This window comes from Arachis stenosperma, chromosome 10 (genome assembly GCF_014773155.1).
Source record: "Arachis stenosperma cultivar V10309 chromosome 10, arast.V10309.gnm1.PFL2, whole genome shotgun sequence".
NCBI lineage: Eukaryota > Viridiplantae > Streptophyta > Magnoliopsida > Fabales > Fabaceae > Arachis > Arachis stenosperma.
The window spans coordinates 132,460,207-132,476,011 of NC_080386.1; the positions used below are offsets into that span (position 1 = coordinate 132,460,207).

General features: G+C 29.1%; 2 protein-coding genes across 8 annotated transcripts; both read right to left on the reverse strand.

The window, feature by feature from the left end:
* Positions 1-1,977: 1,977 nt before the first annotated feature.
* On the reverse strand, positions 1,978-8,005 carry LOC130955635 (transcription factor TGA2.2-like). Of its 7 annotated transcripts, none has more exons than XM_057882546.1 (12): positions 7,921-8,005; positions 7,279-7,431; positions 6,745-6,831; positions 6,438-6,514; positions 6,120-6,317; positions 5,660-5,734; positions 5,380-5,439; positions 4,698-4,775; positions 4,529-4,580; positions 4,093-4,364; positions 2,998-3,246; positions 1,978-2,545 (listed from the first exon to the last, which is right to left on the reverse strand). In XM_057882546.1, exons 2-12 carry the CDS (start codon positions 7,283-7,285, stop codon positions 2,399-2,401), a joined length of 1,302 nt encoding a protein of 433 aa, XP_057738529.1. In that variant the 5' UTR covers positions 7,286-7,431; positions 7,921-8,005; the 3' UTR covers positions 1,978-2,398. The 7 variants fall into 7 exon arrangements, with proteins under 7 accessions (XP_057738529.1, XP_057738528.1, XP_057738531.1 ...); XM_057882545.1 differs by having other exon boundaries at positions 7,279-7,342; positions 7,921-7,989; XM_057882548.1 differs by having other exon boundaries at positions 7,279-7,371; positions 7,921-7,938.
* Positions 8,006-12,618: 4,613 nt separating this feature from the next.
* Positions 12,619-13,328, reverse strand: LOC130954538 (uncharacterized). Its single transcript, XM_057881293.1, has one exon. It carries the CDS (start codon positions 13,172-13,174, stop codon positions 12,767-12,769), a length of 408 nt encoding a protein of 135 aa, XP_057737276.1. The 5' UTR covers positions 13,175-13,328; the 3' UTR covers positions 12,619-12,766.
* Between the last annotated feature and the right edge of the window lie 2,477 nt (positions 13,329-15,805).

The following is a 15,805-nucleotide window of genomic DNA, read 5'->3' on the forward strand; positions in this document are numbered from 1 at the left end:
ATTCCCATCCCACTTTGCCTCTTCTCCTACCCGTCTTAGGAAGCTTCTTTGTTCCTCACCTTTCATCCGCCACCACCTCGTCCTTGGGTTCTTGGTATGATGTCTTTTCCTCAACTTTTGCTCAACGCGAAAATCCATGACGAGCACCCTATGCTGTGTTGTCAAACTCTCTCTCGAGATAATTTTACAGTTAATGCAAAATTTCCGGTCGACTCTCCTCAACAAGAAGAAGTCGATTTGAGAGCTTGTCATGCCACTCTTATAGGTTATAAGATGTTCGTCTCTCTTTTTAAAACATGTATTTGCGATGAGAAGATCAAAAGTTGAGGAAAAGTCCAAAATAGTTTTACCCTCGGCATTGATCACCCCGAAACCATGACCTCCGTGAATACTCCCATATCCAGTCACTTCTCTCCCAACATGGCCATTTAAATCTCCTCCTAAGAAAATCTTATCTCCCAAAGGTATGCCTTGAACCAAACTCTCTAGATCCTCCCAAAACCTTATCTTGTGTTGTTCGTCCAAACCCACTTGCGGTGCATAGGCGCTAATCACATGGAAAGCACCTCCCTCCACCACAAGTTTGATAGAGATGATTCGATCTCCCACCCTCTTGACATCCACTACGTCCTTCTTCCACTGCTTATCCACAATTATTCCGACCCCATTCCTATTCTTCACCTTTCCTGTATACCAAAGTTTGAAACCAGAAGTATCCAACTCCCTAGCCTTTGCACCAACCCATTTCGTTTCTAGTAGGCACATAATGTTAATTTTCCTCCTTGTCATGGTGTCCACCACCTCCATGGACTTTCCTGTTAGAGTGCCTATGTTCCATGTCCCAAATCTCAACCTTCTATCGCTTCGACCTTTACCTTTTCCTTTGTGAACTAGCTTATTTACCCTCGTCCATTCACGAAAACGCGAGAACCCTTGCTCATTTAACATTACATCCGGGCACCGATGCAGCGGCTCTTGCTTCGACACCGTACTCGAGCCATACGGCGCGTTGCTTCCGGGCAACGACCTAGCTTTAGCGCAATAATGTCTTTGATTCATGTCATGGGGGTTCGGCTATATTTTTATGTTGGTTGCCGAAGACCTAACACAACCCTCCTCCTTTATCCGGGTTTGGGACCGGCTATGTACCGCAAGTGTAACATAGGCGGAGTTTTGTGAAAATATTAAAATAATTATTTAAAAAGTAAATAAAGAAAAATAACAATAACTATTTAGAAGGTGTCATATGTTATATTCTTAATATAATACGTCATACTTAACTACGACACATAAAAAAAAAAGTAATAAAATAATCAAATAAATTCATTTGGTTAAAAAAAATTATTGAACAATTTTTGACGATCAAATTAACTCAAATATAATCTTTTAAAAATCGATCATTAACCCAATCTATTATTATATCTAAAATTTTCTAATAATTTTTTCCTCCAAATCTTACTTATATTATCTTTTTTTTTTTAAATCATCTTAATAACATGGGGTTAATAATGTTTATAACAAGCATATTTTGTTGCCTTTAAAAAAAAAAAAAAAACTTTTTAACCTAATGTGACAACGTGTGATTCGATCTCAAACATTTTAAATGTTACTTATTTTCTTCAAATATATCTTTAAAGTGAATTATACCAAAAGTAATTCAAAACATTTAAAAATTTGATAACTCAGCATATATCTTTTGTATTACACTCTTCCAATGGGGCACTCCTTAGCAAATATAAGTTAGAAGCTATATACATAAGAGTTTAATTTATATGTATTAACAATGTAAAACGTTTTATACAGTCGCATAATCACAGCCGTTTTTTAGATGATCATTCACGTAGTCAATATGAAAGGTAATTATTTTTACTGATATGACATTATGTAATTGGATGTACGTGTAAAACTACTTTATACTGAAAGTGCATCAAAATTAAATTCAATAATATAACGAATAATGACTAAGTAGATGTTAAATTAAGAATTAAAGAATTTATTAAATTAGGAGTGAAGACCATTTTCTTAAGATCCACAAAGATGTACAAAATCAATCACAAATACAGAAAGACAGAAAACTGCAGCAACAGAGCCAAACATTCAAATTTATCACAGCCCAACATTTTCTTTTTTGGGGGTATGAACTATGAACAACCATGAGCCCCTTACAGCTGCTATTATAATGTACAAACATTATTAGTAGTGAACAAAATACATACTACTTGTCACCAATTCAGTTTCTAAATAATGGGGTGATTCAGTCAAACACTAACATCAGTAACATGAAAACTACAACACAAGAAAATTGTTAATAGTTCAAACCTATGGTGACCAAGTAGAAATGGTGCCAGAACCAAGAAAGTTTAGTTTACATACTATTTAGTATTTACCACCCACATTATTAGTCTCTTGGGCGGGCGAGCCAGAGGGAACTAAGAGCGCGCAGCCTTGAAAAATAGTCGTGTATTGCAAGGAGAGCACGAGCCGATTGGCGAGTAGTCAATATGCGGTGCATTTGTTGCAATGTCTGCTGGCGCAAATTGTCAGCCTTGTCGATCACCACCGTAGAAATGAAGAATTTAGTTGGTAGTTGTAAAATGGATGTGTTTGACATAACTAATTTTCATGAAATGCAGTCTTAAAACTATAAATTTCTTGGTCAATATTTCCAGAAGATGTGGTAATGGCACAGATTTGTTTGCCGAGAACTACTCATACGAAGATATCTTCATGTGAAGATGATAGATAAGAATTGTTAAATGGTTTGACATATTTGACTAAACCATTTTATATAATGTGTCACTATCTTAACTATCATCTTCACGTGAAAACATCGGGATGTGAATAGCTACCTTGTTTGGTAGGTGGAAAATGTTTTTTATCAATTGCAAAATTATTAGGAAATCAAGATTTGAATAAAAGATACTTTGTTAATATCTTCAAAAGAATTGTACCAAACTGAACCTAAAGTTGTGATTTGTGAATGTAAGAAAACCTTACCTGCCGAATAAACCCCTCGAGTGTCCCGAGCTTACCCATGGCCATGGCCATTTGACCCATGTAATTTGCGACATTCCCTGATGAACCGGATGAGCCAAGTGATCCAGAGGACAAAGTCTCTGCAAGAGATTGTTGCAGTGCTTCCATGCCCTGAGACAATGCATCTTCTGCCTGTTGAGAAGACTGTTGTAAGTTGGTAATACCCACCAACTGCTGCTCAGTGAGAGGCTCCAACTGATTTACCAGGAGCTGCAGCCGAATTTGCGGAATTCAAGTCAAAGAGTAATTAAAAGAATAAATGAGCCTAGATCTCATAAATGAGAAAACCATTACAATAATTACAAGGAAACAATGTATTAAGGAAGTTTAAGACAGACACAAAATTGTTTATGCGAGCTATCGTGCATAAATTCAAGTTAAACAAGTTTTTAAGGTGAAATTTGAAACTTGATAGGTGTTTCTTTTCAACCAGACACTCGGGAAGCTACAAGATATCTTCATCTTCAAAGTAAGTTTATTTATTTAAGGATTCAATTCAGTTTCAAGGACTCATTATCTACTAACAACCTATACCTATCCCTTATCTCCTAGAATATATAGTACAACCTAGGAATAAAATTTGAAATTGGAAATAAAGAAAAAAAAAGAAAAGAAAGAAAAAGAAACAAAGTCATCAGAAGGGTTTTTTTTTTTTTTTTTACTACAGAAGAAAACTAAGAGTAAAGAAGGAATGATACTGTCTAAGAATCACAGACTTTTAATCTCATGGCACAAAGGTTTGTTATTGAAGAACTTGTATTATTGATGAAAGTGTTAGTAGGCTTGGCTTATATTAATCTTGAAATCTGAAAATTATGCTGCCTGCATTCGTGTTTATTCAATATAAGAGACAAGATGTAACATCATTTAGCCATCTCTTTTACAGAACTCTCAGGTACAGAACTCTCAGGTTCAGAATATCCGCATCTGATTTTAATCCTAGAAACATGTAAGCGATTACATTGTATGCTATCACCAAACACTATTGCTAATAAAAATCATAGACCTTAAAACAAACAATGAGAGCCACAAACAAAACGGACACGATAAGCTTACCTTAAGGAGTTCAGATGACCGAAAGCCACCGAGCCACAGAAAACACCTCTCAGCTGGGGTTTTCCACATGCCAGACAACAGGTGGAAGACATCAGCCTTAGCTGCAACGCCCTTCAGCCGAAATATGTCATCATAATGCGCCAATATACCATCAATAATCATTCGAAGTTCTGTATCACTAGCATGAGAATTTACAGCAGCTCTAAGCTCATTAATTTGTCGATTCTGCTCTTCCAGCCACCTTGCATATTCGACATCGAATTGCATGGCCCCTGTAAAACAATGTGGTAATGATTATTCATCAGATAGGAAGATCGAAGAGATAAAATGTTTCCTGTAATAGCATCTTTTTAACATAATAACTGCCACTACTTATAGAAACATTCTGATATTAGAACTTGTGGAATGAATGCCATAGTTTTAGAAAGAATGATACCATTGCCGCTCATTGAATGTGCTTGATCACCTGAACTTGATATGAAGATTCCCTAGAGGAAAGGAAAATGAAGTTTTGGCTTGAAGTGAAAATGACTGGAATGCAAAAGGGACGGAAACAGAAAACAGCAACAATGAGAAAATAATTCCAAGGAATAGCTAAACCACACCTGCTGCCTGGCTCGCTGAAGCTCTTGCTCCAATTGCGTCAACTTCAAACGACTACTTTCCAATTGTTGAACATAAGCCTGTAGGAGTAACCAGCTTATGGTACCAACTCTTGAATATAATGCACAAGTGGGGAAATGTAAAATAACTATTCCAATGACTAAAGGATAGACAAATAAGCGATAGACGAATTATTGGATTCTGCATTCGTCCACTACTAACGAATGAAGAGTTACCATAGCAAGACCTGCTACCCTGGAGGAACTTCAAGGGGATACTTTAAAACTTCAAATTAGTAAGAGCCCAAAGATGAGTACCCATTGGTGCATATTTAGTTATCAAAAAAGGAAGTACATTTGGAAGAACTATAATCTCTGTATATAAAAGATGAAAAAACTGAGAGAATCAACAACGTACAGCCAGCATAATCTGTCATTCCAAACAGATTGTCCTAATAATACATACAACCACATAAATAAGAATAAGAATTCATATCATCATGAGAATAAGAACTAGTGACAAGATATCCATAGATTTTGTGTCTGCCAACTAAACATGAAATTCTTGTGTTTCTTTCTTGTCATTATAATAGGAATCTTTATATGGAACAAGTACGATAAAAAGGACACATATTTATACTAATATAAGAATAAATATTATCTGAAATATAAAGTACAATCCTACTTTCTTTCGCAATCGGCTTTTCCTTGCAGCCTCACGATTCTGAGCAAGCCTGCGGAGAGTCTGTAACAATGAAAAATAACCATGATGTGACAAAAAAAAAAAAAAAAAGATTACCCTTACGGTAAAAGTTAGAATGAAATAAATTCTCAATTTGATGTCATTTTGAACATATGTATGGAAATAGAGGCGAAGATGTTGTGCATTTCTTGAGAGGATCAATGTGATTACATATATCTCTGGGGTGCTAAAATGCAGATTTATTCTTCGAGATATAAATTACCTTCTGATCTGTTTTATCCTTTGATCTGTCACTTGAGTCTGAAGCCACAGCAGCAAGGGATTGACTTCCATCAAACTGCATAAATATCAGATTGTCAATAACATCAGCAGAAAAGACATCTTCTCTGCTTTGTGCCTTTATGGAACCAAAAAGGTAAAGATTTTTCATTTATTCTCATGCATTATGGTTTTTATTTTCAATAAATTTTCAGCTCAAACCCAAGGAGAGCAAGCAAAGGATTACATAGCCACCACCAAGCCTCGTCATGCTTGGTAGCCAGGCTAACAGCCTCATTATGTTCAAATGCTATTCATAATTTTAGATTCAGATCAAGCACAGCTGAATCCATGAAGTTCGACCAGAATCAGTTCCTGTTTGTGCAAACCTCGAATATGGATTTGAGATTTATCAATTGAACTTAGAAAAGATGATAACATAACAGGTAAAAAGGAAACATCACCTGCTGATTCTTATCATCAGTATCGGCATCTGTAGAAATATCAGTTCTAGGACTGGCATCAGCCATGGCAGACCCTTCCTGATTTTCTATATCACCACTTGGTATTATAATGTGATTTGTTGATTGTACCTTTTGTGCCAGCAAGCTTAGTCGGTCTTCTAGGTACGCAAATGAGCTTCTATCAACTGAAATTGGCAACTAAATTGAAACAGGAAAATGATAGAAAAGTTACAAATAAGTGGGTTGTAAACAGAGATACCAAACACATTATTTACCAAGCTGTAAATCAGTTAGGTAAAAAGAACTTGAAATATTCACCCTATCAGAAGTGCCAAGGTGAACAGGACCAGGAGAAATTGTCTGGCTACTTACTTTCAGCGAGTTATTTACAGGATCTGAATCATATACCACAAAAAGTAATTAGAAAATGAAAGGATAGAGCATGATTCCTACAAAGATCATGTTCCTATACATCAAGCTCATTACCCAAGTAACAGCATATATGCATTTACACTATCTTTTTAACGAGCATCATCATGTAGTTCCAATCAATGTTTGTGAACAAAGAATTACAAACAAAAACTCCAATGAAGATGATTTAATGCAGAAAAAAAAAAATTCTTACTTCCATTCAATTCGACAGCATTCTCCAAGCGATTTCCAATTGATTGATCAAAGTCGGACAAACAAAAAGAATCAACTCTGCTTGCCTCTGTATATATGAAAAACCACATACAAACAGAAGTCTTTTAAATTAGAATGCAGCAACAGCCTTCTAACCTGAACATAGGATATTTATTGATTCTTGCAGTTTGATGAAAATATCTCTAGGAACCCACATTCACATAAGATATGAGATTCTAGAAGAAAAGGAGAAAGAAAGAAAAATGAACTTATTCGGAGTTAGAAGCATCAAGTCCAATTGCTACACCAATAGGCAATAGCTCATAATGATTAATCAATACCAAACAAAAGATGCAGAGTTATAGAAGTTGAACTTCTGGTTCAAACAAACTGAAAGTATCTATAATTTCAAAATTCCTAGTTAGTATCTCTTCATTATTACAAAGGAAACCCAATCCATTGTGAAAATCATATCACTATCTAAATCAAACACATTGAAAAAAAAAAGGAAATAGCAAATAGCAAATAAATATACCTGGCATTGGAATTGGGCAAATGAGAATCCAAATTCAGCATTCTATGCCAACAACCCTGCAACCCTGGCACCACATCACACATACACACACCCCTTCTTCAACAAAAATTCCTCAATTCAGTTGATTCCCAAAATGATATCAAAATTCAAAACCTAAAAGGTGAAAAAACAACTCACGGAATCAACAACACAGTACTCTACTTTTGCTTCAAAATGATGAAATTAACCAACAAAACTAGCTACCAAGACTATGATAACACAATCTCAAACAACAAACATAACTTGCAAAGCTAAGAGACATGCCAAAAGGATAACAATTTTAATTCAACCTTTTTTTTAAATTATAAAAAAAAAACCTAATAAGCTGTGTCACAAAAGCACAAGATTTAGAAGAATCCAGAATTTGAGAACTCACTCTCCAACTCACGGAACACGATAATGTCCCCACGGAAAAAGAAGCTTCAGAAAAAGTCAAACTTTGACGAACCATAGACTAATAATTTGACACTAAATCAATAAATTTGAATCATAAATATATAAATCCAACTTCATTGAAGAACATTGGAACACAGCATGGTTATATTTAAAAGTTAATAATCGTGCACACATTATTTGTTTCAGAAAGTGAAGAAGGGAACCAACCTTGGAATTCAGATGATGCGGGTTATGATGAACAATGATGATGGTATCTCTTCAACGTTTATTTTGTTCTGCGTCAATTATTATTATTATTATTATTATTGAATTAAATAAAAGTGAGAAAAATTAATTTGGTTAGTTGAGTAGTGACCTCGCTGGTCTGCTTAAATAAATATTAGGAGTTTGAATCTTACTTTATATATACAGTAATCTATTAACTTATGATAAATCGGTAAATGATATTCAAATTCGCGACAAATTAGTTCTTGGGCGGTCGAGTTAGATAATAGCAAAAAAATAATAATAAAATAAAAGTGAGAAGAAAGAGAAAGGAAAGAGAGCTACGTATGGATCATTCCAATCTATATATGTTGTCTTCTTCTGATTCCAAAAACTAATAATATAATAATCTTATTTATTTTTTATTTTATATAAATAGTTAAATACCATTCTTATTACTCTCTTAAACAAGTGTTCGAGGCACTAATTAGATACTTTTCCTCTCATCTTATCAATTCTCTCGTTTTAAAAAAAATTAATATTCGAATTCGCAATCTCTTAGTTGAGTATAAAAAAACTATATCATTTGAGTTATTATTTATTGACAAAAAAATTTTTTGTCGTTTCTTAATTAAATATAAATGATTTAAGCTGTATAAAAAATTAAAACTTGATTTAATATTATATCTAATTAGAGGTAACAATAAATTGAATAAAAATTGGATTTAAATTCTAACATAATCATATTTACAAGTATAAATTCCTCGACTCAAACTATTATCCTAAATTTCTCAAAAAAAAAAAGTTCACTCAAATATAATATTTAATTCTTCTATATTTTATAATATCAAATTTCGACACCTGAATCTAATTTTATTTATTGTGAACTTAATTATTAATTCGCTCAACTGAATTAGAATAAGTTAAATATCTTTAAATATCAATACTATGAGTCAAGTATCTGAAAATAAATATATAATTATATCCATTTTTATTAACTAATTTTATAATATAATATTATAATTGTTTATACTGTAAAAACTTAGAATGTATTAGTATTTTGATATAAGATATTTATTCTAATAAAAATATTAAAAATATTTTTTCATAAAAATATTTATATTAAAAATATAATTCATTTATTTAGTCATATTTTAAATAAAAATAATATTTTTATAATATCCAAAATCAAATTCTAAAATTCATAATGTAATGATAAAAAAAAATATCTTCCATAATGATAATTATAAAATTTTTATGAACTATCTAACTTGACGTGAATTGTATTTTTCTCATATTCTGTGCTCATGCATCTCTTTGCTTTTAATATTAATTCTTTTTGTTCTAAAATACTATATTTTTTTTCTCCTTACACTGTTTATTAAGAATGTCAGAGATATGCTGACACAGTAACAACACAGCATCTCACAGATTACAGCTATCTTTCACTTTCTTCAGTGTTGGAGCTTGGATCCTCTACAACAAGTCACAGTTGTCATAAACATGCACTTGCCCCCAATTTGTGCCACCAAATTAAATTACTTCAGTGTTTTTTAGGATTATTAATTAATGAACTTTTTATTTTTAAAATTTTAATTTGTCTAAAATAATTAGACCTCTAAATGAATATATGAAAATTATGTCATTTAAAATATAGTTCGTTGACAATTATTTTTATCAGTTTAGAATTTAATTGAAAATGTCATTCTGATACAAAAATATTAAATATTTAAATAAATTATGTAAGAATAAAACTATCTATGAAATAATAAAAATCCATCTAATATCTCGATTCTCAAAAAGAAAAGTATAAGTAGACAATTAAATATTAAACAATGTAAACAATAAATATATCGGATGTTTAATTCATTAGGTATGTAAATAGCTATTCTAATATTAAGATTTAGGTAAATAATTTAGGGTATAGTATATTTTTACTTTATTGGATCAATTTTAAAATCCATTATTCATATTATTCACAAAAGTCATTGTCTACCTAACAAAATTATCTTAAAAACATAGTTTGTACTTTAAAGGACATAAATATATAACACAGAGGTTACAAAAAAAAAATGGATACTCCAACTAACACTACATATTTGTTTTCATATGAAAATAAATATATATATATATATATATATATATATATATATATATATTTTACTATATTGAATAATAGTGAATTATAAAATTTAATTTTGATATATTATAAAAAAATTTTAAATCGTTACTCTTTCTTATAAGTATTGCTTTTACAATGTAGTTAAACAAATACCTTTGTAGAAAAATATATTTGATATTTTTATTAGAGCAAGTACCTCCAAAAAAAAATCATATTTTAATGTAAAATATGTTCTACTAAATCAAGCCATTTAAAAGTCACCAAAAAAAAAAATCAAGCCATTTAAAGATATTGAATGAGGTTTTATTTCTTTTACAGATAATTCCAGTAATCATAATTTTTCTTAGGCATTTATATTTACGAAATAATTTTTTGAAAGTGTATGCACGTGTCGCTTTACTCGATATTTGTAATCTTTTATTTTTATTTAGTGTTATAATTTATTCTTTTTTAATATTTTAAAAATAATTGTCTACTTTTAATATTAAGAAGATATTAAATATTTTTTAATAATACGGTTAGTTTAATTGTATTAATTGAATAAGTATTAAACTATTAATTGTATCAATTGTATGATCATTTGGTCATAGTATCGGTTTTGATGGCTATTGAAGTTGGTCAATTACGCACGTTAGCATATTCTTGAATGTTGTTTATAATTTTTATAGTACAAAATAATAAAATTAAATCCTATTTTATATTTTTTATTAAAAATATTACATGTATACACAAAATTAATTATCAAATTAATTATTATGTGTGTATGTAAATATATATATTATTTAATATATTTTAGTGTATATTTTTTATATTTTAATATAAAATTTAGAGTCTCTAAAATAAAAAAATTAATAAAATGATAAAGTAAAAGATTAAAATGTATGTCTTATTATTTTAATCTAAAAATAATTAATTATTTATTTTAAATGATTTTAATTTTTTAATATATTTTATATAAATTTTTAATATACATAATATAATTATTTATTTATCTAAAAATAATCTAAAGATAAAACTACTAAAAATGAAAAAAAATAAAACTATAGAGTTTAAATATCTTGTAGAATAATTGAAGTCCACTCTCCAATAAATTTGAAGAGAATTCCAAACTTGGAAGCACATGATTGGAAAAAGCAACAAGCAATACAAGAGCACAGCACCAAGACCTTTTGAGTCATATCAATCTTTTGGTTTTTAATGCATTCACACAATTTATTTGTCATAACTCATAAGTCATAAGTCATTCATTTAACGTAAACATTTTTGTTGGTTGTCATGGTATTCTTTATTTCAATATGTTAAAAGACTAATTTATTGTGAATCAATTTTTTTTTAATTATTATTAACCAATAAATTATTGTATATATAAATTAAAAAAAAGTTTAAGGATTAGTAATTTTATTATATTTTGGTCAATACGTAATTAGCAGAAAAAAATGAGTTATTGAATAAAATCTTACACCAATCTTACACTATTAAATTATTATTAATGGCTAGTTAATAACTACTAATTACAAATATTTCTGACCCCTAACATTACTTATAAATTAAAATAGTATTTAAATTTTTTATATTTATTTAAATCAATCAGTAAATTTACCATTCAACCAATTCAAATTAATTATCTAAGGATAACCATCTAATCATAAAAATTAGAAATTTAGAATGCTTGAATCCAAAGTGTAATTTAAAGTGTCAATTTCTTAATTAAAGGACGAGATTGATACTAAGCCATATTCAAAGTATGATTTAAAAGGTTACTTTTAGTCACAGAATAAAATAATAGGATGATCCGTACACGCATATTTTTTACATTTTTTAATTTAGATATGAAAAAGAAAATGGTATAGAATGCAGTTATAAAATAGATAGGTATTTTACGTAGAGTAAATTGAATTTTTTAATTTGTGTTTAAAAAATTAAAAAAATTTACAATACACAAATCGGATCATTCAATTTGTATTTTAAACAATTAAAAAAAGTTAATATTAAAATCAGACTATCCAATTTTTGTTTTTAAAATAAAAAATTTGAAAGTATAAATTGAACCCTCCAATTTTTTCTCCCATACAAATCGGATCGTCCATTTTGTGTTTTTAGTTTCTTTAATAAAATAATCGAACAGTTCGTTTTCTTCACTTCATAATTCAAAAAAAACTGTCCCAACATTCATGTCTAACACCATCCACTTCTATAATCATGCGCACATACAGAATTTTTTGTTAATTAATTAAATTTTATTTTTTTAATTTAAAATTTAGTATTAATCATTCAAAATTTTAGAATTCTTATTTTAAAATTTATAATTTAAAGTTCAGATAACACCATACTCTGCTGTTTAATTTTTTTAAAATACATTAGTATTTGCAAACTTAATTAAGTCACAACCTATATTCAAGTAATTTTTTTTCTCTTTAATCTTCTTAAAGTATCTTCTTCAATTTAACGAATTAAAGATTAATTCATCACAAATCTTAACTTTATTCAAAGAACCAGTAGCGGTCGCAGTTACCTTCAAGTATATAATTTCACTCAATGATATACCAGAAAAAGGGCAAAATGGTAAAACCACATCAAGCTTCAAAGAAACTCCAAAAATGGCAGCTTTGCTATGTAAACATGATGCCGAATCCATATCTACACGAAATTAAGAGGCTACAAGCTATTAATTCTAACAAAATTCATCTCAAAACTTGATATATAAATATATATATAAGTAATTTTCCTTCATATCATATCAAAGTTGAGAAAATCGTATTGTAACGACGATGGTTCGATCATCGAAGAAGTTCTAGAAGAATCCAGCAAGAACTCGGTGTAATCAGGTTTCAACCAGTTAGTAGTAGTTGAAGCATCGTGAAACAGATAAGATTCTTCATTCTGATGAAGATGATGAACACCATTGTTATCGTTGTTGATGACGTTGCAATTGGTGGTGTTGGTGGCTTCTTCCATGAAGATGACGTCAGCAACGTTGGAATCTTGACCGGTGAGTTCTTGAACAACGGCTCTGAACTTGGAGGCGCTTGTCTTCACCTTCATGGGGCTTGAAATGTATGTGACTTTGAAATTGTCCTTTTTACCCCTACTCTTGCTCTGCTTCTTATTGCCATGGTTAACACCAAGCATGTCCATAATGGTAATAATGGTAAGATGAAGGTTGTGTGGATATTGGATAGATTAAAATGGTTCAATTAGGCAAAGTATTTATACATGCTAAAATTGGGGGGGTTGTGTGTATTGTTCTTAGTCAAAGGTGACTTTCCTGGAAACTATTATGTTGATGGAATCATAGAAAATAGAAAACTTATTATTAAAGTGATGGGTTTGTTGATTGATGGTGGAATGGGAAGGTAATTGGAAACCAGGCAGGTTTATTAGGTTTGGATTTTTTATCAGAAGATTCCTTGAATTATGAAGGGACTTAGGGATTATATATTATTGAAACAATTTTAAGTGTATTAGTTATTAGTTATGTTTAAAACTCAAATGAAGTACACTTCACGTGAATTTGATATCTTAGAGCGGTTAGATAAAAATTTAGTCAAATCAGTTAAATTATTTGACGGCTCTCGACTATCAACTTCACATGAAGTCGACTACACTTGAGTTTCCACCATTAGTTATACCGATATTTTAAAAAAAATTTAATTTTTTATTTTAATTATAAAAATTGAAATATCAGTATTTTAAATATATTTAAAAAAAATTATATTATTATATAGTATCTTTCTATAATCTATTATTATTATTATTATTATTATAGTAAATACTTTTTTTAGTTTTTAACTATTTTGGATAATTTTTTTTTATAATTTAAAAATATTTAATTGATCTTTAACTATTTAAGTAATTAATTTAAATAATTTTTATAAATAATAATTTGTTGATGTATCAAGAATTGTTTAGTCTAATAACAAAAATTATTTAAACCAATTATTCACTAGTTAATAATTTTCGAATTGTTATTATTATTATTATTATTATTATTATTATGGGATCGAAATGATATTAGGGTGCCACGTAAGGTGGTGAATTTGTGATAGATAGGGATTTGTGTTCAATGAAGTGTTAGGGGTCAGTCACATGCCGCAGCCATGGATGACTCGAGACTTTGGGGTCACCAATATAATCTATCTAGAACCTACAATTAATTTCCCTAATCATACTTAACAATCTTCTAAACAAAAATAAATAATCTACTTTCTGTTTTCAAATCACTTATACTATACATGCATAAGTTTTGTTTTTTTTTTTTTAACTTATATGATGCATAAGTTATTATTATTATTATTATTATTTTAAAGTAGTATCTAGTGATGAGTATGAAATTTTTTATTTTTTATAAGCTTGGATAATAGATATTTTTTTAATTTATTAGCAAAGGGTGATAAAGCCCAACATTACACAACTCTATCTAAAGTCAAACTTGAGTTCAAAGATTCATGGTTGTCTCTTATATATTTTATTTGACTTTGAGACATGTCTTGTTCAACAATCACATATATATATGAGATTAGAAGAATAATGTAGTGCTTTAAATTTTCTTAAATAACTGTTGTTAGTCGTTAAGTAACATATATAAAAATAAATGTTTCTAAAATACTAATTAAACATGCATGAGATTTAATTTTTAAAAATATAGAATATTATAAAAAAGACCAATTTATATAAGATATACATGTGAATTTTCATGTGAATCGAAAATTTGCTTGGGTAGTTAAATTTTTATTCTGAAAACGCAAAAGATTATATTTGTCACTGAAAGTGAGTTGAGATAAATAGAGTTAGATTAAACTCAAGTTTGACTCACGAAAATTAAATTTGGTTCACAATTTAACTTATTAATAATCGAGTCTATTTTTTAAGTTTAAACTTGATTCACTGAAAATTTATGTGCGGATTCAAACTCATGAACTGACTTAAATAACACGAACATAATCTGTAATTGTATATTAATAAATTATAAATTATATATATTAAAAAATATTGATTTTATATATTGTATATCTATTAATTATAAATTTTTTATTTATGTCCTAAATTAAAATTATATAAAAAATAATCATAAAATTTTAAATAAGAACATTAATATATATAAAATTATATATATACTATTATATATATATATATATATATATATATATATATATAATCGAGTTAACTCACGAGTTAATTAAGTTAAATTTATTCAAATTCAAGTTCGACTCATTTAATTTATAAGCTCAATTCTAAACTCAAGTTTGGCTCATCAGCTCACAAACTCAATTTATCAAACTATTAACGAGTCAAGATCAAACAGACTCATAAATTGATTTGACTCATTTTCAATCCTATTGCTCACATATTCTCTAAAATGAAGGAATTAAATAATAAGCATTAATAGTAACCATTGAGACACATAGTTTAATAGTTATTATTCATGGGGTATATTTATTATATATTTCATCAGCTCACAAACTCAATTTATCAAACTATTAACGAGTCAGATCAAACAGACTCATAAATTGATTTGACTCATTTTCAATCCTATTGCTCACATATTCTCTAAAATGAAGGAATTAAATAATAAGCATTAATAGTAACCATTGAGACACATAGTTTAATAGTTATTATTCATGGGGTATATTTATTATATATTCTTTTTTATAAAAAAAATTAACCAATATATAATTTTAACATATACTATTAAAATACATATTAACCAAATTCTTATTTTTTTTGTATAATTTATATAAATATGGGTTGTTATCTTCCATTTTTATC

Excerpts from the sequence above, each read along its gene's own strand:
- LOC130954538 (XM_057881293.1), bottom strand. The coding sequence starts at position 13,174 with ATGGACATGCTTGGTGTTAACCATGGCAATAAGAAGCAGAGCAAGAGT.
- LOC130955635 (XM_057882546.1), bottom strand. Across the intron at positions 5,735-6,119 it reads CTGATGATAAGAATCAGCAG|TTTGATGGAAGTCAATCCCT; the intron begins GTGATGTTTCCT and ends ATATTTATGCAG. Across the intron at positions 3,247-4,092 it reads GGTCATCTGAACTCCTTAAG|CTCCTGGTAAATCAGTTGGA; the intron begins GTAAGCTTATCG and ends ATTCGGCTGCAG.